Below are 22772 nucleotides of genomic sequence, written 5' to 3' on the forward strand. Positions count from 1 at the left end.
CACACAGCAACCTGATTCATCAGACACTTCTGTTTGAGAGAGATTTTCAAGGTCTGGCACTCAGCAGTTACTCTGAGCAATGGCAAGGTCCAACATACCTGAAATGTTGAGATCTGCAAGAACAACATTTGTCAGGAAGCCGTGCATATCAAAATGTATCCTACCATTCTTCACACTGTCTGTAATAATAGACTTCACAGAGCCCAGGGCCAGCATACAAGCTTCATGTATTTTCCACCTGCAAAAGAATTAGGATGCCTTTAAGTTTTTCCTTCATCATCGCCTCAAGAAATAGTGCCATGCTTGATTACTCTGTGTGCAGAAGCACTGTGATACCCAGTACATTTAAAGATTTAAAAATGTCTATTCTTGCATTACATTTTGTTAATTATGATGAAATGGAGCTGTGTGTAAATACCGTTTCCTGGTTTTATTTGTGAAGCAAATAACCTACTTTAAAACTTATCACAATTAAGGCAGACAGGGACTCAAATGTCTGATTCTGCAGACATTCAGTTGCTGCTCACTATAACAGAGTGGCTACTCTGACGTGAACAATCAAAACACACACAAACACTGAACTAATGCACTGAAAAACCAAGAGAGAATAGTTATAAAAAAGCAATGAGGTACTTCTACAATTGAGGTCTCTTCTCCTATCGCCAAGTAACATTAAAGAACACAACTCTGAAGTTCTGAAATTAAAACATACATCTGCATATAGCACCTAACCTCTTCCTCACATCCAAGTGGAAAAAAGAAAAAAACCAAACCCTAAAATTTTGAGCTTGATTAACTGGACACAAAATGAAAGTGCTGCCAATTTCTCTTCAGATTATGTATAGTAATTAACATTTCCAATTAGACATTTTAAGGAATTGTCAAGAGTCTGGGGACAGCTTACTCGTGCTAGGAATTGCTGAAAGTATTCCACAAAAGGATTCTGTCATCTGGCTCAAGACCTGCTGGAATTCCTTTTCTTTCCCTCTAATCAGATTTCTCAAATTTCATCCTTGCCCATGTGCCACCAAAAAAATGTGATTAAATTGTGCTGCACCCAATGCTGCAGAACAGCTTGGTATTTGCATCAGTGTTCTTTCCCGCTGCCCCATCTCCTTACCAGTGCTCAGCACCATTGTTTTTAGCCTGCTCAGCTTCTTGTAAATGTCTTGTAGCTGCTGCAGCCAAAGCAGTTGCACTCTCATTCTGGAAATCAGCAGCCACAGCCTGCACAGAAGGAAGTGATAACACTCATTTGTATAGACTTTTAAAAGTTGGCCTTTTCTGCAAATGCCCTTCATGAAGCTAGGTTTATTATTTGTTAGTATTATTTTGGTTGCATCTAGATGTGGAACACATTGCATACCAGCAACAGATCCTGTGCAGCAATCCTCACTGTATAGGAAAAAGTATCATCGTCTTCATCCTCCACAAACTGTTGTGGATTTGCAGTCCAAACTTTTATCTAAAACAGAAAGGAGACAAAAAAGGGTAGGGTAGATGATGAACTCAGAATGCCATGGGTAAAAAGGAGCTTTTCTGTTGCCAGTAACCAGTTTTGCAAAACTACTTTCAGAATTTTTCTCTGCCATCAGAAGTTGTCATCTTCAACTGATTTTTCTTATATTCTATTGGAGAAACCTTTGAAAATAAGAGACTCTCTCTCTCTCTCTCTTTTTGTCCAGAGTTCACCTTGCTCTTCTGCTCCTTATTTGAGATTCGAATTTGACAGCACTAATGTTCAACCTGGAATGAACACTACAGTTTTATTTCTAGACGAGGAAAGAGAGAAGCAGATGAATCTTTAACGGTGCCCATTCTCACGCACGCCTACCTGAGCAAAGACAATGGCTGTCAGGCTCGGAAGGCCAGGAGCCACACAGAATTTCAGCACAAATTATTTTACGCTACTAGCACGATCTTTTCACTATCACAGAAGCCTGGCTATCCCTTTCAACATGATAACCCTCATTTTCACAGCATAATACTTCATGAAGGAATGAAGGAAGAAAGCTTGGGAGGAGTTGGGGTTGTTCAGCCTGGAGAAGGGAAGGCACTGGGGAGACATTATTGCAGCCTTAAAGATGGAGACTTTTTACCAGGCCCTGCTGTGACAGGACAAGGGGCAACAGATTTAAACTGAAAGAGCATAGATTCACGATAGATATATAGAAGAAGTAATTTACCATGGAGGTGTTGAGACAGTGGGAACATTGCTCGGAGAAGTTGTGGATGCCCCATCATTGGAAGTATTCAAGGTCAGGCTGGACAAGGCTTTGAGCAACTTCTAGTTAAAGATATCCCTATCCATGGCAGGGGGTTGGACTAGATGATCTTTAAGGTGCCTTCCAACCCAAACCATCCTATGATTCTGTGATTTGCTGTCCACATTACACCACTTAGGAACATTTGGATGCTATTGCCCTAAGTTCTGGCACAACAAAGTGACAGAACAGCCTATTAGAACACAGCAGCTTTCACACATTGAAACTTCATAGAACATCAGCTGTTTGAAATCATTTCATTTGCTTCCTACACAAGACAAGCATGCTCACCTGCTCCTCTGTGATCTGCATATAAAGGAGGATGTAATAGATCAGCTCTGGCAAAGCCTTCTTCACTGTGCTCTTAAATTTGTTGTTTTCCAACAAGGCATGAACAAATTCAAATATACTGAACACTAGATTTTCAAAGCCCAATACTTCACCTGAACAAAGAAGTGGAGAAAAAAAAGAACATGACTGAATATGCCAAGATACAGAAAGGCAGAAGTGAAAACAAAACCCATGACCGAATATGCTAACATACAGAAAGATGTAAATGGATGTCAAATATAATCACAAACTGTTAGCTTGTCTGCAGAGATAATGTTTATTCTTACTCCTGGACTAGCAAGGGCGGCGGCAGCCTCAGGAGGATGTCTGACCTCATCACTTTCTGCTCTCTTCCCACCTCACTGCACATTCCTCGTTAAAACTCAAGCAACCTAAAACCTGTTTTGTTTCCTTTTGTCCCATTAGTTTTACCTCAAAATTGTTGCAGGACTCACTCCTTGAATCATTAGAAAACTTAAATTACGTTGCTGCATCGATCACAATCACATGTAGCTTGCAAAGAACTGATGGGACACTGGTCTAACACCAGAAATGTACCTTTAAGCACAATCTCCTACCGTGTTTCAGTTGCTGTTTTGACAACAATAATGTTCTCAAAAGAGAAGGCCGAAGTGCCGTTTAACAAGTTCTTACCATCAGAATCCACAGGGTCCTCCACCTCCTCTGTGTAATTTACTTCTGTTCTCACATAAGTGGATGGAGTTAAGTAAATTTGCGTGTTTCTGAAAAACTAAATCTATTTAGGAACTAATCAGTTCGTCTTAAAATTCCTGATAACTATGGAAGTTTTCTTTTTTTAAAAAAAATCTTTGACTTTATGCACAGTCCTGTGTTTCTGAGAGGACAAACCCCAGAAGCTCCTGGCTTTGTGCACTGCCTGGCTGCAAAGACCACTTCCACATCACTTCAGCACATCCTTCAGATCATTTGATTACCTTAAACCAAATCCACCCAGGTAACCCAAAACTTCATTTATGTTAAAATTCTGCAAGAACGGAACCACTCAGACTCGCTCTGAGCCAGTCAACGCTTCACCGCTACTGAAGGGTGAGGAGCCACCCCAAGCTCCACAAGCTCCCTAAGCTGTCCCTGCTCCCCGTCAGGCCTCCCCACGAGCCTCCAGCCCTGGGACGTGACAGAGAACTACCCTGGGGGTGCAGAGGAAGGACATTTCTTTGGGGATGGTAAATTTTAAGTCCAACAAGTGCCAGAGCAAACACCAGGGAAGGAAGGACAAGACTCTCCCCTTTTGCAAACAACAAACTATTTTGGTCAGCTCAGGTGCCAGCAGGACTGCAGTGGGAATCAGGACAGAAAAGGGGGAAATGCACCATCAAAAATTTAACAAACAGCAACTTGTATTTTAATGGGTGTCTAAAAAAAGTCAAACAAAACCAGACAGCCCCTACTTGCTCCAGCACTATGGCTACTTTTATGGTGTCCTTGCCCATTTTGACTCTACAAGAGCCTATCACCCAGTATGCAGCAGGATTCTGAAACACAGAACACAAACAAAATATGCAAGCAGCTTTGATATAAAAAGGTCCAGATCTATGATCTCCAGAACAGTCTTTCTTATTGAATCACAGAGGAAAAGCTCAGTCACCCCTTACACTATTATCACAATACAGTGTCCAACTCTGGTGTTTATATCAAAAATTCAGAAAAAGCTACAAGAAGGCCCAGTATTCTACCAATTACAGTCTCATTATAAAAGGCTAAAAAAGCAACTCTGGAATTAACAACATGGAAAGGTTTGACTTATCAGTTTGCACTTACTGGGAAAACTACCAACAGAACACCTCTAATGTGCCTGATTGTGCAGTGAAGCAATGATTGTTATAAAATTCCAAAGGCAAACCAACTTCAACCTTAGCAGCAAGTGTAACCAGACATTAGTACTGCTGTAGCAAGGGCTACTGTAGATTCTGCTTTGCCTGAAGTCTTTACATTGCAACTAGACATCTTTTTAAGAAGACAATCTTCACTGAAGAGTGCCAGAAACAGCACAGAGATCAGCCACAACTCTGCAGCCAGTGTAACATGGGCACTCACATAATATATCATATATGACTTTTAAGCTAAGAGAAACTTAATGGAGCCTACTGAAGTAACAGAAATATCCGGTACATCTACGCAGCAGATGCCTGTGTTCTGTCCTGGCAGACTACTCCAGCTACCACACTCTTCAGCTGTGTTCAGGTCATTATTGTGTATGAGAAACAGTTTGTCTTGTTCTATTTGAGTTAAAACCATTCACTACAGAGGATATAAGGCGGCACTTTCTGTAAGGGTGTTCCAGACAATGGGCAGGATCTGCTGCATTGACGAAATCATGTGCTTCGGATAGTTTTTCACAAGTGCTGTCACAGCCTGCAACAAAAAGGATTATCAATCAGGAGCATAACTGGGGAAAACCATCAACAAACACTCAAATCATGGGCACTGATTCATTAACAATTGAGATAACGCAGTGTCCTCCTGCCACAAAGGTCTCCTCTTCTCACTCCTGACCAGGCGGTCCCCTCTCCTGCACAGACTGACAAACAGACCTCTCCCCATATCTGCTATTTTGCAGGGGAGCAAAGGGCTAAGGCAACAGGTACGACTCTGGAAATGGAGACAATGCAATATTTGGGTGGTGAGGTACAGTCTCCAATCAGAAGTACAGCACTGCCTGCATATGATTACCACCTGGGAGCTATCATGTCCCAGAAAACTCTAATATCGAGTAAAATCAGACCACAGCCTATTTCCCACACTTCTACACATGCAAGCAACACATCTGTTCGCACATCCAGGAAATAGCTGCAGTAGAAAACACCCACTCAGATCAATTCTCTCACCCATTTCAGCTGCAGACAGAGGCAGCTGTGCCAGTCCAACAGAGGGGCTGTTTTGGGAGCAGGTCTACAGGAGATTATGCCTGGAGTTTCATGAAGTTGATCACCCTGATTTAGGGGAGCCCTTTCACTGATGCTTGCCAAAAAGCTTTTGGGAGCCTCCAGGAGTCAAAGAACTCTCACTCCACCGAACAGACACTGTCTCCTCCTGCAGGGGCACAGCTCCAGTTATCTTTTTTCGGATACAGAAGAGCCCCTCACAAACTGCCTGACTGGTGGCTGCTACGAGACATATGGATATCAGCTTGTTTCTTCTTAGCCAATACAAAACACTTTGTCCAGTTTGTTTGTAGCACTGGATACATTAATAGAAATAAAAAAATTCACCTTTCAGAAAAAAACCTCAGCATTTTAGTATCAGTATGAGAGATGAACAGGCAGCCAGAGATAATCCAGATACTTAAGTTTGAGAATGAGTCAGGTAGGTGCTAGAAGCATTACAGAAAAGACCTGTTGAAGCCTCTGGCAAGTTTATGCAAGTGCCGGCAGAGGATCTGAACCTGATTCTGCAGGACTGCTGCAAACTCAACACCCTGACTATAGCCACAGTAGCATCTAAAGGGACTTGTTCCATATGCCACTGCTTATGAACCCTATGCAAGTTTTTCTAAGCTATGTGCCAAGAAAATCTTGCAGGAAGCATTGCTGGAGTGGGTAAAAGTTCTTCAATTCAATAGCTCTGCAGTTCTAACAACTGCATTTGCAAGTTCACCACTTTCCTGCAGAGCAAGTCATTAAAAAAAGAGCACTCTCTCCTGTCAAATGTTGTACTTCAACCCCTGTCCTCTCATTCTGCCAATTCCCACTGCTTGTTTGAGCTAAAAGAACTACTTCACAGATCTCCTCCTCTGCCAGTCCCCATGTACTGCTCCACCAGCATGTAAATTCCCATAGAAAATCCTTATCCACCTCTTCAGAGCAAAGTCCAGCTGCTCCCCAAGCAGGACTTTTAACGGCCAAGCCAGGCAATAACTGACTGCACCCACACCTGTAGCCTGACTCACCACACAGACCCACCAAAATCACCGCTGGGGAAGCAACACAACAGCTCCTGAACCCCTTCCAGCTATTCTGCAAGCAAACATCCATCCACATCTTGACTAATTGCTCAGCAGCTCCTTACAGTCACTCTGTAGTAAACCTTCTTCTTCTTTCACCTCATACTTGTGCTTTTAGATGGAGAAGGAATCCCCAAATTTGTGGATAAAAAGCTTACGATATATTCTAGCCAGCAGCAGAAGAGCACACTAGAGGTAAATGCTCAGTAAGAGTACAGCAGGTGCAGGTTATGTACTTTGCTCATAAACTTAGGAAATTTGCCAAAACACGGCTATCATCATCCAAGAACAAAGAGGGTATGATTATTTTTCATAACTAATTATTTGTTCCAACAGCAGAAAAAAAAGATAAGCATAACTTCACTGACCCACCTAATATACAGGTGTTGAAAGAACAGATTTTAAGTGTAAGCAAAGAAGCACTACATCAAGGTAGTAAGACACTTTAGACTGCTGGTTAATTGGTGCTCTTGATATAATTACTGCACACTAAGTATATCATATTTTTATTCCATTGCTATCAAATTTGCCTTATCTCTGTTACTTGTCATGTTTAATCACACTGTTTCTCTCAAAACAATCAATAGCGGCATGTTCAACAACACTGGAATTAGGATTCAAGAATCATTTAGTTGCAGCTCATTCATCCTCAGGGATACCAATTTAATTCATGCTAAACCATCAAACAACAAAACCATAAATTACACCACTGGTATTTCATTCTAGACCTCAGTTGAAAACATATTTGTTGTGGCCAAACCTCCACACTGTCCTCCAAGGGTTAAAGGCACTAACTTTCCTGCTGAGCAAGTGCTTCTAAACTTGTAATTTAAAATCTAAACCAGGAAAGATTGGGGACAAATTAACAATCGGTGGCTCGCCATGATGCGATCCAACCTACTTACTTTCTTAAACAGGATAACTGTCCTAGCGGATCAGACAGATGTGTATGCTTCAGTATTACTTGTTAAAGCTTTTGACACTGTCCTGCATAACGTTCTTAGATGGAAAACAAGACATTTTAGGTCAAAGCTGCCTCGGATTTCCAGAGAACTCCACAAACCTTGGAGTACAAAGCTCTCAAGAGTCAGGGGGAGGGGGGAATCTTTCTGTCATTTGCTGCACAGCACTTCATTAAGAAAAAAAAAAAAAAAAAGACAGGATTGAGTTTGCATCTGGTTGAATATGTACTATAAAAAAAGGCTCAATTTCCTCCTCCATTGCATCAGCACTTCAAGGGGTTCCTGTAATGATCTCATCTGTAGAGCTGGCTTAACTAATCCCTTGAGGTCTCTTACTTCTGCATTACAAAGACTATAAAATCCACTTTTCTGGAATTGAAAGCAATTTGTAAGTCTTTCACCTGAATCCTTCCTCCCTTACAAAACTGGTATCATCAGCTTAGAAACCTTAAGAAACAAAATCATGAACTGCCCTGAGCCAACAGCCAGAATACTCATCTCTTCACAAAAAGCCTCCTACAAACCACTTGTCAGCAACAGATCTCCTGAACTGACTGATTTTCTGCTGCCATCAGTGCCACCCAACATACAATAGCGCATTCAGACTGAAATCCTCTCTTGTGTTGCACCCACCTAGCAGTGGCCAAAAGCAGATGCCCACACACAATTAAGGAACAGAGCAAGAACATGATGACATCTCAAATACCTTCGCAGTCCATCACATCTTTTTAAGAGACTACTGCTGCGTATCAATGCAGACATACAAGTACAAATAGCTCCAATTCCAGTAAGCACTGTTACATAAATAAAAAAGGCTGCAGAATGTATGAATGTAACAAGAACAGAACTGGTCTATGGTTAGAGTGAAACTATATTACAACTGCTTTCTGTGTAGGCTGAAAACTATTTCTACTCATTAAAGATCTGAATGTATGTATCTGGAATCAAAGATCCAAACATACCTGAGGGGCAGCCTGTTCAAATCAAAATTACACCCTGCAGAGTCTTCCCTTCATGTCAGTGTTCCTATATGTTACTGCCCCAGGAATTGCAGCACAGCCAATAAAAAGGAAAAAAAATAACCCCACAAGAGATTCTCTCTCAAGAAAACTTGCCAACGTTCTGCCCCAAACTCCCTTCCATTTGATGCTGCACAGCAAAAAATAACCTCCTGGTGTTTCAATACAGGTGTACAATACCTGTAACCTCTTACAGAGAAGTGACAGGATGCCATAACCAGGGTACTGCTGCCTTGAACAGGACTAAGAAAACAAGTTCTACAACACAGAACTCGGCAGTTTCTAGTTTGTATAATATGATAGCACCCTCCCAGCACTCATTTTCATGCTTCAGCGCAAAGCTGGTTTACAAAAAACTTTTGATGCTTGTTTTCAATAACTCTTCTTCATTATTTTCTTCAGGGAATGTGGCTGAATGCGTCTCTGCCATGCATCTTCAGGAAGCTGTACACTGTGAGCCAAGTCTTGGCTGGGCTACGCAAATGGAAGATCTGGATTTGATTCTGCAGCTTATGTTTTTGAGCTCTTTTCTCTCCTATGTTGCAGGCAGCGCACCCTCGAACTCCAGTGCTTTCCCAGCTGTTGAAGGGCTCTCCACACCTACACTGGCACCCTTCTCCCCACGCACCGAGCTACATGGACACAGCACTCCGCAATCCGATCTTTCTCCAGCAAACCAGAAGAATGCAAAGACTTTCTCTCTTTTGCAGAGATAATCATTAAAGAGGAGGCAAGTTCTAGAAAAGCACGTGCACATAGTATATTTTTAAAACTTCATTGCAGCAGAATTCTGCAGCATCTTTAGAAAAGAGATATTTAACTACAGAGTATGGTGTTCCAACAAGATGTCTTAGATCAGCAAATGACAAAGACAGGCTGTCCAATAGATCGATCCCTATGGATCTTTTTATGGACAGATGCCTATGGATCTCATCACAGACACCTTCAGTACAGGCAGACCTATTTATTTCAATGTCGCGTGGTACTGTGAGACAAAACACTTCATTATTGATACCATGAGCAATACTAGCAGAGGTGACATGCACTCATGCTTCTCTGCTTTCCAGCACATCTGACAGTCTTATTGGTATTCAGTTCTTCATCTGATCAGTCTGGAGTCACTTACCTTTAATACTTCCATCTTAAACCCGCTGTCTGATGTAGGTCCATCAGGCATTTGCAGGGCCTGAACAAAGGCCTCTGTGAACTGCTGCACCACTGGAAAAATCAGGACTTTGGCCGCACCCTAGTTGTAATAAATGCAAACACAGGTGAAAACTAGATACAGAACCCCCACATCGAACAAGTAAAGCATGAGAAGCAGTGGAAATTGCACTTTTCTGCTACAAAACCCAAGAGGGACTTAAGGCAACTGCAGAACGTTGCAAAGTCACATGAAATACTTGTTCATCACTTCGGCCCTCTCCTCATGTTGGAAACTAAGCTCAGTTGAATCTCACCTTTCAAAACTGCACAGCACAGACTGCTACAAAACACACACCTACATCTAAGCTAATCACTTCAGACTCTAAAAAGAGATCCAGACAATCCAGTTCAGAGAGTCTCAGGAGCACATCCTCCTAAAGAGGCACTTTCATTTGATTAGATGAATCATGCCCTGCACCCCATCACCGCCCCCCGCCTCAAGCTATTAAAGAAATCTGGGGTGACTACATCGCACATGAGCAATTACATTGAACCCTGCGGATGGCGTTTATCTCCTCCTGAGCCACACTACCCCAAACCAAGCAAGCTCTTTGTGAGCTGAGTATCAACAGCTGGCCTGAAGATTACCATGATGATTCTACCTCAGAAAATGCAGCGAGTATTTTTCCAGATGTCAAAGCACTCCATAAGCGGCGTTTGGCACAGCAAGTAATATTGGACAAAAATAATTTGATTGAAAATATCCCTCGTAACTCCATAGCTAAGACAGCAAAATTGTATGTTTAAGCCAACTACAAAATATCACCTTAGCAATTTATAAAAAGATTGCTGCTTTTTTTTAAAAAAAGTCAAATTTCAATAAGAAAATGTTTCATATGCAATATAAAGGATACTTTCAGCCCTTCTCCAGAATAAGACAGTGGGGAGCTACTACTATACTTTGGATACAGGTATAGCTGCATGGTATATTGCATAAGTATCCTTGTCAGTGCAGTACAGATATGCTGTAATTATCAGAACTTCCCAAAAGCCTGCGCTGAATCGCTGCCTGTGCAAACAGGGAGGAAGCAAAAGCTATAGCCACTCAGCAACAACCAGCCACTAGACTGAGAGTCACCCTTTCCTGTCCTCACCTCCCAAAAGTTTAAAAAAAAACAATTTATTGCCTGGGGAGTGGTGGGAAACCCACTTGTCAAAGGCCATATAAAATGCAGATGTGCCCAGAGCCAGACAGGAGACTCCTGTATTAAGCTGCTTAACTGCATAGCATTTTTTTCTTAACAGCTACTCTTTCAAAAATTTGGTTTGGTTTCCACCACTCGTTTCAGAACAAAAGGTTAAGATGCATGCTAAAGCAACTGATGAAGTTCCAGGAGCTTGTAACCCAACGCCTTGCCCAAGGGCCAGAAAACTGCACATCATAACCCAGATGGCCAAGGCCTGGCAGTTTATCAGGACACACAGGCAATTTATCCAGGTTCACCTGGAGACTGGAAGCTACAACAGGGATCTCCAGACAAAGGGATGATACTCCCCACGCTGACTGCCCTTTCTCTGAGCTGTTATGAGCACATGTGCTGATACATCACAAGTTAAACTTAATTATGGAAAATAAGTCCCAGTATCAAGGCATGCACGTAGAGGGGGGAGCTGGTCACTTTACATGTATTAAATTAATCCCTCTTCCCCAGAATTACAGCTGACAAGAGTATGTAATTCCCCAATGTTTTGTTTTCATATCAATGTTTAGAACCTCGTGCAGTTTGAATTCAATATATTTTGTATGGTAGGTTAAACTCTTGCCTTTTCCAGTTCCTCCATGTTACAGATCATGTGGGCACATGTGGTAAATATCTCCACTGCACGTGACCTTGTGCGGATACCATACACCTAGAAAAAATTTTAAATAATAGATCAGGAACACAGATATTTCCTTTAGTTTTCTTTTAATTGCATTTATTTTTTCCTTTAACTTGATTCTCTCATTTTATCATTGGCTTCAACATTTTTGTTGAAACATTAGCTGCCATCAACTATCACACCATCAAGAAAATTCCTTAAGTCTAACTCATATTACAGTACAGCTTAAGCATTAAATCTGGAGCTTCTCTGCTCCAAGAAACAACCCCACCAATACCATCCAGTACCATCTTAGTAGTGAAGATTGTACCTCTGCCATTGTGAAAATTTTGTACATCTCTGGAAGAATAACAGGAGCAACGAGTGGCATCTGTGTGTCTGTCACTTCCCGTGTAAATTCTACAAAATGGAAAAAGAAGGGAAGTTCTTATAAGAAAACAAATTCATAGGCAACAGCAACAACAGAATCTTTGGGAAACACTAAGCACACTGGAAACCTGTTGATTTGTACTTTACACCAGTGTCATCTGGCCTACCCATGGCAATCCTTGAAGGCAAGCAGAAAAATATCACACTAAAAATTGCAAGTATCTGGAAAGCACGGTGTTACAATCAAAGTTCCTCCTGAGCTATAACTTGTAGCACACACATTCTTCCTCAGCTTTCATGACATATACTGAGCATGCAATTCAACAGTGATCAACAAGCATCACGGCCCGGAGAAGAGAAGCTGAAAATTCTTTGATTTGGAGTGAAAAATGACAGAATACTAGCATAAGGAAAAGCTCAAACCACTTCCCACATGAGCCTGGCCAAAGCTCTCGCATACACATACCTGTAAGCACTCTCATGGCTCCGTGCACTGCATTCACATCTCCACTAACCAGCATCTCCATCAAGAGATTGAAAAGCTCAGGCCAGGCTTCAGGCCAGTCCCAATGGGCTATTGCTGAAACTGCATAAGCGACACTCGAGCGCACTTTGCTGATGGATTCTCTCAGCCCATTGGGCAGGAGCTCCCTAATAGCAACTTTTGCCTGTAGAGAATAACATTATTTAGCAAAACAGATCCCCAGTCATAAAACAATTTAATAAAAAAAATAATGTATACCTATGACTTTTGATTGTCATAGGTATTGATATTGATTCAACTTTGGTTTTACAAAACCACTTGAGACAACAAAACTTGCACACTACACCCCATAATTTTTTTTACAGAAAACTGCATGGTGTGTTTTAACATAGCATTCTTCTCACACAGAGCACTTGGTCAAGCATACAGTAAATAGCCCACAGCTGCAACTAGACAGGATGTAGATAGCTACATGGAAGACATCCAGAGTTAGCAGAGATAAATCCCAGCTCCAGTGTCAGGGACTATGTTTGCTTACTTTGGAAGATTTTAGTAAACAAGAACTAGTCACCCAACCCTGAAGGGACAGGAAAAAAAGGCAGCACTTCTGGGGCATAATTCACAAGATTTATTTCAAGCAATTATCTCTGAATGGGATGAATCATACCTTAGATGCAAGAGAGAGTCCAGTCAAAGCAGTAAAGGGCTAGAATCTCTGGCCATTTTAGCTGTTAGATACTCCTACTGAACAGGTTTTTAATGAAACCCAGCAGACCTTTAAACTGAAATTTGTCATGGGAAAATAGTCTCTAAGTCCCAAACCAAAACCCACAAGTTTTGGCAAATCTCTGAAAAAGGACTGCCAGAACCAGTATTTGTAAAACTTACAAAGCAGTTTCCTTCCAGTCTTGCTTTTAGAGCAGCAGAAACATTACAGCTGATTTCTTCCTACAGAAATTAGCCCAAGCTTCCCAAGTCTAGTGTTGTTTTAAGCAACTGAAAACAGATTTTCAAAGTGGAAAATGTCAGAAAACCTTAACTGAAGCCATTAATCCTCAAATACACAAGTGCACTGGCACTTTTTAAACCACCTACAAAATCAATATTCTTGATGGATAAAGTGTCTCAAAGTAGACAACATGAAACCAAATCTTACCCTTTCTGTGGTCTCGGGAGGTCTAAACTTTTCTGACTGAGAACACCAGTGAGTTTCCACATACTGCTTCAAAATGACAGATGCTAGCTGCGTTAGAAGAGAGGTCAAGAATCACCAACAAATCTTGCAACCATGGCAAGCATCACCCCTGACCCGTTTGCTCAGCCCCTTGTCCCACCACGCTGCTTTTAGGGAGGCAACAGGGCTTGCCAAAAACACAAAAAATCTTTGTGAAACGGACAGAAAAAAGCTACCACAGTAGAAAGATGAACTGATGACTGTTCACTGAGCAATGATGGCCTGTACAACACTGACCCAAGGCGGGTCAGCTTCATTTACTCACCTCTACAAAGGCCCAAGATACAGGCCACAAGTTAACTAAAGAAATACTGAACCTAAACTTGCTTTTCAAGGAGGAAAACACCTACAGCAAAAGCTGCTGCAAAGAAGCCACACTTCAGCTTGCTGATGCCTACCATCCATGTAATAAGTCGTGCCCGTTCCCAGTACAGTACTGTCTCAGCACCAGGCTTATTAAGTCCAAAAAAAGCTCTATTTATAATGAAGGTTAACACTTGAATAATGTTGATAAAGAAAGTAACAACTCTAGAGAGATGTAAAGCTCTTCTAGAGAAGCAGTAATAGAAAACTACCTCCAATTTTTCACCTGGAAACATGAGAGAATATTTTAAATACCAAGGAAAATACCACCCAAATTTTTTCTGCAGTTCCAGGTAAACTCACCTGACGGATGGCCAAAGCTCCCTGGGGATCTACGGTCAGTTCTGCTAAATGAACACCAAATTCTGCAAGAAAAGAAAAAAAGTTGTTAGTATCATAACTTCTATTCCCACACAGCAAAATTCATCAAGATTTTTGGAGAAAGACATCATACCAATTGAATGACTCATATGTGGGAAGAAGACAATTCCATAGTGTAGCTACTCAAATGAATCATGAGCATTAACTCTCCCCTATGCTCTCTGCAAAAACTTCATTTATTTTTTCAGCTTATTCCTTTCTCTTGCAGGCAAAAAGTTTTGCAGTGCAGGCTGGTAACAAGCAAATTATTTGCAACTTAAAACAAATTAAAATAAAATCATATCTACAATGTAACATCATTAGTCAAGCTCCTACATGAAGGATGCATGGATAAGATCTGGGATGGAGTAAGACCATCAGCGAGCAGTCCCTTTTGGGACAAGCCGGGTTCATCCAGAGAGTGCTTTGGAAAGATCACTTCAGCTGTCCCAAATCACACCCTCAGACAGCTGAGAACGAACCAAGCGCCTTCCCGAGCAAACCCTGCCCAAGCACACTGACACCAGGAACTGCCTGTACAATCGTTCAGGCTGTGGGACATTCTCCAGCCAGAAATTTGTCCAGAAAAAGCAAGAGCTTCTTTCAATTGCCAAACAAGTTCTGTAACAAAGGCAAAATTAAAATGCTTGTAACAATTCTGTTCATGACTGAGCACAGGAAATAAAAAGCAGGAAGAGCAGCTGTTCTAGTATGGTAAATCCATATGCCATGATACGTGAGCTTAAAATTGCAACTTTAAGTTCCGGGTAGCTGACAACTGGACTAAACATTTCATTTAATGTCACTAGTCTTCTTAAGAAATGTTTAAGATTTTAGTTCTAGAAACCGTGGAGCAGAAGGTATGCCCTGAGGTCCCTTTAGCACAACCTGACTCCTGTGGATAGGTTAAACGTGCTGACAGCATCCCCAACAAAAACGTACAGAAAATTCTTCTCAAAGGAGTTCTGCAACTCTCCTTAGCAGCATTTTTGAGTGCTTCACAAATGCAGTTATCTGAGTTTCTCCTAACATCCACCTCACTTGTAAAGGCTTTTCTGTGTTGGGAGAGAATTGCCTCTCACTTTTCCATGCTTACACTCAACCTTTCATCATAGATCTCCTTAGAAAAGGAGAAAAAAACCCTCTTATCCTAGGTGCAAAAGCAGGGAGCCTCATTTGGAGTTCTTAACATAATACTCCTCTTAACTAGTAGCAGTAATTATTCTTCTATCTGTCTGCAATATTCCAGACTTGAGTATGGCATTGCATTACAGCCACATTTTTAAAGGGTGTGTATGAACTAAGAAGCCAGAATAAATGCAATGGTTTCACATAGTTGTAACTCACTAACATGACTATTTTGCCATCTTTAAATCTCTTTGCATATCTGCATTTGATTTTTTTCCCTTTACATATGGTACTCTGCACTTGATTTACAATATTTTGTTTCTGATTTTAGGCCATCTCTCCAGTTTTCCAACATCTTTTTAATTCTGCCTCCCAAGCAGACTGCGGTGCCACTGTTGGTAACTACAGGCATACTCACTACTGCAGCAACCAAGAGCTGTCTTAAAAGCCCCTTGGGTTTGACAATAAGCCACTGATAACTACTCTACACACAGGCTTTCAGCCAACTGTGTATCTTAAAAATATTACAAAACTGCATCTCTTAACTGATAAATAACCGTTGTGGCAAAATCAGGAACCCCACTGAACTCACATCACTCACGCACAGCACTTGCTTGTTTAAGCAATAAGCCAGCTCTCCCATCAAAGAAAAATTACATGGATTTATCAAGAAAAGATCATATAAAACAGCATTTGCTGCATAGCACCTATTTATCCTGTTATGTTGCAGACACTGGCGAGCTGTTTAATGACCTGGTCCAAGAATCTTTCTGGGGACTGAAATTACATTGGCTCCTCTATTCTCAAAGAATTGGTTTATTACTGGTTTTTTCCCAGTTGGCTAGGAACTTTGTGTCTTTATCATGGATAACTGCAGTTAAAACGCATCCCTTGGTGTTTCTTCCACTTATATTTTGTAGATTTGAGATATCAGAAGCACCAAGTCTTCTTCCCAAGATAGAAGTCTGTAAAACCAAAAGATTAGAAACTTTTAATGAAGGGGCTGGCATAGGGAACACTTAGCAAACACTTTTCGTCCCAGCTCTGCTTCTCCTCCATTAACCTCAATATTAGCGAAATCCAACTCTCCTCCTTCACAAACAAGCTCCATCTACCACACAACCAGTCCATGCAACCTCTTCATCTCCAGCTTTTTGGAGAAATTAAGTGAGACCGAACCAAACCAAACAGTATTAAGCAAGCAAGGAGAAACAAATGAGCAGGACTTTCTACTGAATCAGTGCAGTTCACACCCTGCCTTGCTGAAGTGGGTCAGCACTGACCGAGTGAGTCCAGCTCAGCACGTCCACACAGAGCTCGTTCGGGAGCTGCTACAGGTCCCTTGTAGTTGCCTCTGCTGCCAACAGAGACAGGCAGCAGCAGAAGCCCTGGTAGTTGCTGCAGCCAACTCAGGTGAATCCACTGCACCATGGCCACCAACACTCCAAACTAAAACATCATACAGTTTGCAGAGACCAGACCTCACAACCGCCGCAGCGTCAGAAACAGACCACTCCCTTCACCCAACATCTGCCCACTCCTTGTGCATCAGTCTTCAGCTACGCAGGCAACGTTTTCCACAGGACTGGTTTTCAATATGTTTCAAAGAACGTCTTCAGAATTTCTTAGTGATTAAGTATTCTTTATTGTCGGCGCCGGGCGTACGGGGGATCCTTCCACCAATCGTACACACCCAGAGGGGCAGATTATCTTATATTTATATAATGAAACAATGAATATTCCATTAACGCCTATACATATTCATTACCTGAACCCGCCTACCCTCGCTTCGTATGCTAATTAGCTTATCAGTCTTTCACGCTTGCGCAGATTCTTCCAAAAATTGTGGGCCGGGGTCTTTAGAATGTGGGCAGTGGTCTATGGGAGGAAGGCCGTAGGTCTTCCTCATGGTGTACTTTTCACCTTAGGTCTCAAAAGTGATGAGTTGGCAGACTTGTAGAAATCTTTCCCAGGGTTTTTACAATACCCCTTGTAGTTTTACTCAGGGACATCCAGCTGTCCCGTTATCTCCTTGGTAGGGCAGCTTGCTTTGCAGATAAAGAGGACAGCTCCCCTTGCAGAGATTTGCAACTTTCTCGCCAGAACAGTCTCTATGATCTTTCAGACATTTTAACCCCTTTGTCGCTATACAATTACAAGCTTATTTATGCATTAAAATGAATATTGGTTTATGAATACAAACTTGACCATATTATTTACAGCTTATTCACATCAAATAACATAATCATAAAGTAATTTGGGCTGAAAGGGACCTCGGGAGGTCATCCTGTCCAACCTCCTGCTCAAAGTAGGGTCAGTCATGGGGTCAGACCAGTGCAGAACATGGAGAGCATCTGCAGACAGACTAGGGAGAAATGCCAAGCAAGTACCTAAAGCCCAGCCATAGTTTTTACATGCTACAAACATGCTTCTTTGAGGAACTTCTTCAGCATCCATCATGATGCTCAACGACTACTCCAAAAGCTCTCTCTTCTTCAGGACACCCCTGAAAACTACAACTGTATTTTTGTATTTTCTCAGCAAAGGACAGAAAGATTAAGGCCACTTCTCTCCAGCATCTGCGATGGCTTTAGGCATCTCACTTGAAATGTCTTTTTCACAACTTCGCACTACACTCAGCATGTCTGCAGCATTTCACAGTGCAAATAATGGCATTTACTGCTGTGAATAACCCTTCTTCCTGAAAGTCAGATTGTTTCAATTTCCCTGTTAAAAATTCAGTTTAATATTAAAATGTTAATTCTGTTACAAATCCAGCTCAGTTTATCCATACACAGATTTCCACCCAGTTCTGCCCATCATCCACTCTACCACGATTCAAGTTACAGCCAAGAGACCACCATACAACCACGTGTTACAGTCAAGTCTCCAGAATCCCTTCTTCCACACAATACTCTGGTTTTATGGCACAAAATCATGTATTCAAGGAGGTACCCAATGCAATACAGAAATTACTCTCAAAGCCATATGCATTAACACACTTGCGTTGGGAAGGAGCCGACCATCAGCAAAAGCATGCTGAACTGGTGAAGCACAAGTGATGCTACGAGTTTCATGCTATCATTGTACCTATAGCTGCTCTCCTCACACAAATGGACAGCAAGCTGTATCATGCAAATATCATTCAGTGGAGTTTTAAACCATTGATCTAAATGTGTGGAGCCACCTACTCTGAAAGATACTTAAAGAACAATTACAAGACCTGTAAAGCCAATACTCAAAACTGAGATGACATTCCAATCAAAGCATTGGGACTAGTCTCAAACAAGATGGACAAGAAACTTTAAAGAGGGTCAGAGTGCCCAGGTTGACATGAATCAATTTGCTAAGGTCAGCACCGTCTTCAGAGCCACCTGCATATCTTGGCTTCTGGCAACAAACCTCGCAAAGGACTGAGCTGAAGATGCCTTTCCATACACAGGCTATCACAACACAAGCCACACTGAAGACAGCCTTATAAATGCCTTTTCTACCTGCAAAAATGGCAAACAAACAGGTAATGTAGACAGGCAAAAAAAAGGCAATTCTGCAGCCTGGAGTGACCACCACACTTCCAGAGCACAGGATCTGATAGCTCAGAGACTTAACACCATCACCATCAAACTCGTTATCTAACCAGGAAAGCTGGTAGCAGTATTTTTCAGCTGTATAAGAAGTTGGCATTAAATCTCCTTATCAGCATAATTTAGGACTCTGTTACAGACACTGCTCCTCTTCATAGGGTCAAAGTGTGATCCCTTCTGGGGGACGTGCACCTCCTGCAGAGCGACACTGTCCTTGCTCTGACATTCCTGCAGATGGCTTGGCCTCCATACCTGTTCTCCAATATAGGAAGACCTAGAGCAAGAGATTATTTTTGCACATTACAGAATTATCCTCAAGCTGTCGTAATGGCATCAGCCGTAGTGCGCACACATATACCGTCAGAGATGGTGTATGATGTTACCTGGACAGACTAAATAAAGGGGGAATGGAAACACCATTCCCATGTCACTGGGAACAAGTTAACGGTGGAGTCAAGCCAAGTTAGACACACAGACAGCAGCACCGCTCCGCAGCCTGGAGCCCTCATTTCCCCCACCTTCTGTCCTGAACAGTCCAGGCAACGCTTTTATTTATGTTCCATTAAAACCTAGAGACAACAAAGGTCACCAGGTGAACTTCCACCTTTCTGGAAGCTGACAATAACACATCTCCCATCCCCAAGCTGTCAGGTGGTGCCTATTCCTACACTTTCTCAGCAGACAGAAGATGCAGAAGCAGGAAAGAAGCTGAGTTTCTGGGGACATGTTTGGAAGTTGTTTTAGGGTGACATGGCAGGAAGAAACTGCCACCACACATCCCCTACCCCAAAGCTGACATCCCATATTCCTCCAGAACAGCTGTATCGAGTGAGACAGGAGACCCTCCTGGACAGTTCAGCCTGCTCCAGAGGCTCACCTCTGACTGCATTTCTGCCCATCCCCTTGTACAAGCACCAGCCAGATCCACTATCAACCTGCTCCAGGGAGCAAACTACATCCTCACAAAAAACTGAACCATCTCAACCTGGCTAAAACCTGCATGGAAGAGAGCGGGGGCTAGCACGGGGCAGCCCGCAGCACCCAGGGAGAGCTAACTGCCGTATGGGCTTAACTGCATTACAAAACCCTACCTGCAAACAGCCTACCAAAAAGGTGAGGGCAGAGCAACACTTCCCCCAACACACCTCCTGAGAAATCTTGGCATTAGGAACCGCCTGAAAGCAAGTTTGTATCCAGCCACCGTGTTCAATGGTTGGTGAGGAGGTTTTTCCCCTCCAGGAACGTCAAAACACTTTTAAACCATTTCTACCTCTAACATCCAACAGCAACGAGTTCCACATTTTGCACACGGGGGGGGGGGAAACAACCTAATTCCTTCTGCTTGTTTCGGACTCATTTTCACCTCACCTCAGCTTTATGAGAAGTCACAAATGATCACTTCCCACTCACCTTCTCTGTTGCTTATGATTTTAGAGCCTCCAATTCTGCTAAGTCTTTCACAGGCAGAAAAGTCAATGCATTCGCTCCTTCTGAGAACAGCAGCTTTTCCACACGCCTGTGAATGTCTCCGTGCTGCTTTTTTACCGCACTGCTTTACCCCTCCTGAGAGCAGCAAGCCAGTAATGCATGCAGCACTCAGACTGCAGAAGCATGAGGAATTTATGTCGGGCTTTGTTCTCTGTTCCCTCCTTAATGGTCCATTTGGCTTTCTGAGCACGGGCAGAGCCGTGAATGGGTATTTTCAATGGGATTTCTTCTCCCAGTGACAATAGTGAGGACAGCCCGTTACTTTTTAAGGAATCATCTGGGCTGTGTCCTCCTCTCCCAGCATTACTTCGCTGACCAACACTGACCCACACATACCGTTTGCACACTCGACTTACTCTTGTGAAATCATTCTGTAATTTTTGCCATCGATTCTCACTCTGGCCAGACCGAACAGCACTATCAGCAACTTCGCCACACAATTACTGACTCTTTTCCACGTCATTTACAGATGTGCTGTGCAGTCCAGCTTCATGTGGGACCCTAGATTACCCCCCTGCAGTGTGAAACATGACCAGTCACTGCTACCTCTTTTCTTCAAGCTTTTAATCAGTTATTACTTCAAGAGGTGTCAACAGCAGTTTAGTTTCTTCAACAAGTTTCAGTAAGCAAATTTTTTAAAAGCTTTTTGGTAGTTCCAGGACTTCTTCAACAGTTCCTCTATTAAACACAGATCAACTCTGCCACAACAATCTCATGTACTCTGCTCTACGCATTCCAACTCTTGCCATAACTTTAACTATTACAGGCAGTACAAAAGCCATGCCAACTCACCTGTAACCACCCCAACATTCACCTCTCCACTCCTCACCTTAGAGCCCTTACTAAAAGCTGTCCTGTGTTTACCAACTTAAATTTATCTGGTCCCTAAATGACCTTAAGTGGCAATTTTTACAGCATAATTTGGAGCACAGTAATGTCATGTTTGAGTCCCTTTAAAACTCTTGGGAGATCCATCCTGTAGCGCTTGCTGTCTAAAGTAAACCAGCAAGTGAAAGTGCTTCTACTCATGCTTTAACGTGACATGGATTCTCCCATGTGACTCCTGTAGAGGCCCTTCAATGGGGCAAGTTAAGTCAACACCAGCACAAGGAATTCAGCTTTCCTGCAGCCCTATGCTCCTTTAATGTGTCTTGCACATCACATCACCTGGTGGCTATGAACACCTCTGAAATGCTTTCTGCCTCTGCAACATTCGAAAGCATCGCAAGTTTTATGTCTTTAACAAGTTCTTCCTTTTTTTTTTCCCTACCTTCATTTATTTTGCACTAAAAGTGCCAACACTTGTGCTCTTTTTCACTGCCCTCACTTTTACTTTCAGCTTCTTCACATTGCTACATCTTTTGTTTCTTTAAAGTACTTCTGACACATATGATCTACATTTCTTTACCTCAGTAATACAGTGTTGGCAAACACTATTCCTTTAGTTCCTCCTCTTGGTTTTTGCAAGTCTTTCCATACCTAAGAAAGCAAAGAAAGGAGACTCCCTTGCATGCTGCTTGACTAGGACAAGAGAAGAGGAGTCACAGAAGCACAGAATAATTCAGCTGAAAGAGACCTCAGGACATCTCTAGTCCAACCCCTATGATCAAAGCAGCACCAAATCAGGTTGCTCAGAGCATTTTCTAGGCAGATCATACTCAAGGATGGAAATGGCACAGCTTCTACAGACAACCTGCTCCAAAGCTTGGCTCTCCTCACAGTGAAAAAAATTCTCCTTATACCCAGTCTGAACTCTCGCTTCAGTTTGCTCCTGTTTTCCTTTACCCTCTTCCTTCCATTCCCTCAGCACCTTGACAACCTCCTCATAGCTACCAGAAGCTGCTGTCAGATCCACCCAAAACCCCCTCTCATCTCCATACAGGAAAACCCCTCTGCCCCAGCTCTCCTCATGTTGTCAAGTGCTGCAGTTCCCCAGCGGGTTTGACAGCCCTTTGCTGAACTCCTGCTCGTCACCGTCCTTCCTGTCCTGGGGGGCTGGGAGCAAGACCAGACAAGTATCATCAGTGTGGTCTAACAAGTGCTGACTAGAGAGGGCTGATCACAGCCTCAGATCCTGTTCATGCAGCCCAGATGCAGGTGGCCTCCAGGCCACGCTGCTGGCCCTGTCCAGCTCAGCGGCCACCATGATTTCCAGGCTCTTTGCCACAAAGCTATTCC

General features: G+C 42.5%; 1 protein-coding gene across 1 annotated transcript in view; it reads right to left on the reverse strand.

Annotated features, from left to right (window-relative positions):
- The window catches only part of IPO9 (importin 9), a 39592-nt gene that overhangs the window by 14708 nt on the left and 2112 nt on the right, over positions 1 to 22772 (reverse strand). The window contains exons 2-13 of the mRNA XM_040616675.1: positions 14338 to 14399; positions 13594 to 13680; positions 12420 to 12621; positions 11895 to 11983; positions 11528 to 11614; positions 9684 to 9803; positions 4888 to 4988; positions 3249 to 3307; positions 2556 to 2707; positions 1367 to 1465; positions 1121 to 1227; positions 99 to 238 (exon numbers count right to left, since the gene is read on the reverse strand). Coding sequence (XP_040472609.1) covers positions 99 to 238; positions 1121 to 1227; positions 1367 to 1465; positions 2556 to 2707; positions 3249 to 3307; positions 4888 to 4988; positions 9684 to 9803; positions 11528 to 11614; positions 11895 to 11983; positions 12420 to 12621; positions 13594 to 13680; positions 14338 to 14399 — 1305 coding nt within the window. The remainder of the gene's footprint in view (positions 1 to 98; positions 239 to 1120; positions 1228 to 1366; positions 1466 to 2555; positions 2708 to 3248; positions 3308 to 4887; positions 4989 to 9683; positions 9804 to 11527; positions 11615 to 11894; positions 11984 to 12419; positions 12622 to 13593; positions 13681 to 14337; positions 14400 to 22772) is intronic.

This window comes from Falco naumanni, chromosome 17, assembly GCF_017639655.2.
Source record: "Falco naumanni isolate bFalNau1 chromosome 17, bFalNau1.pat, whole genome shotgun sequence".
Lineage (NCBI taxonomy): Eukaryota > Metazoa > Chordata > Aves > Falconiformes > Falconidae > Falco > Falco naumanni.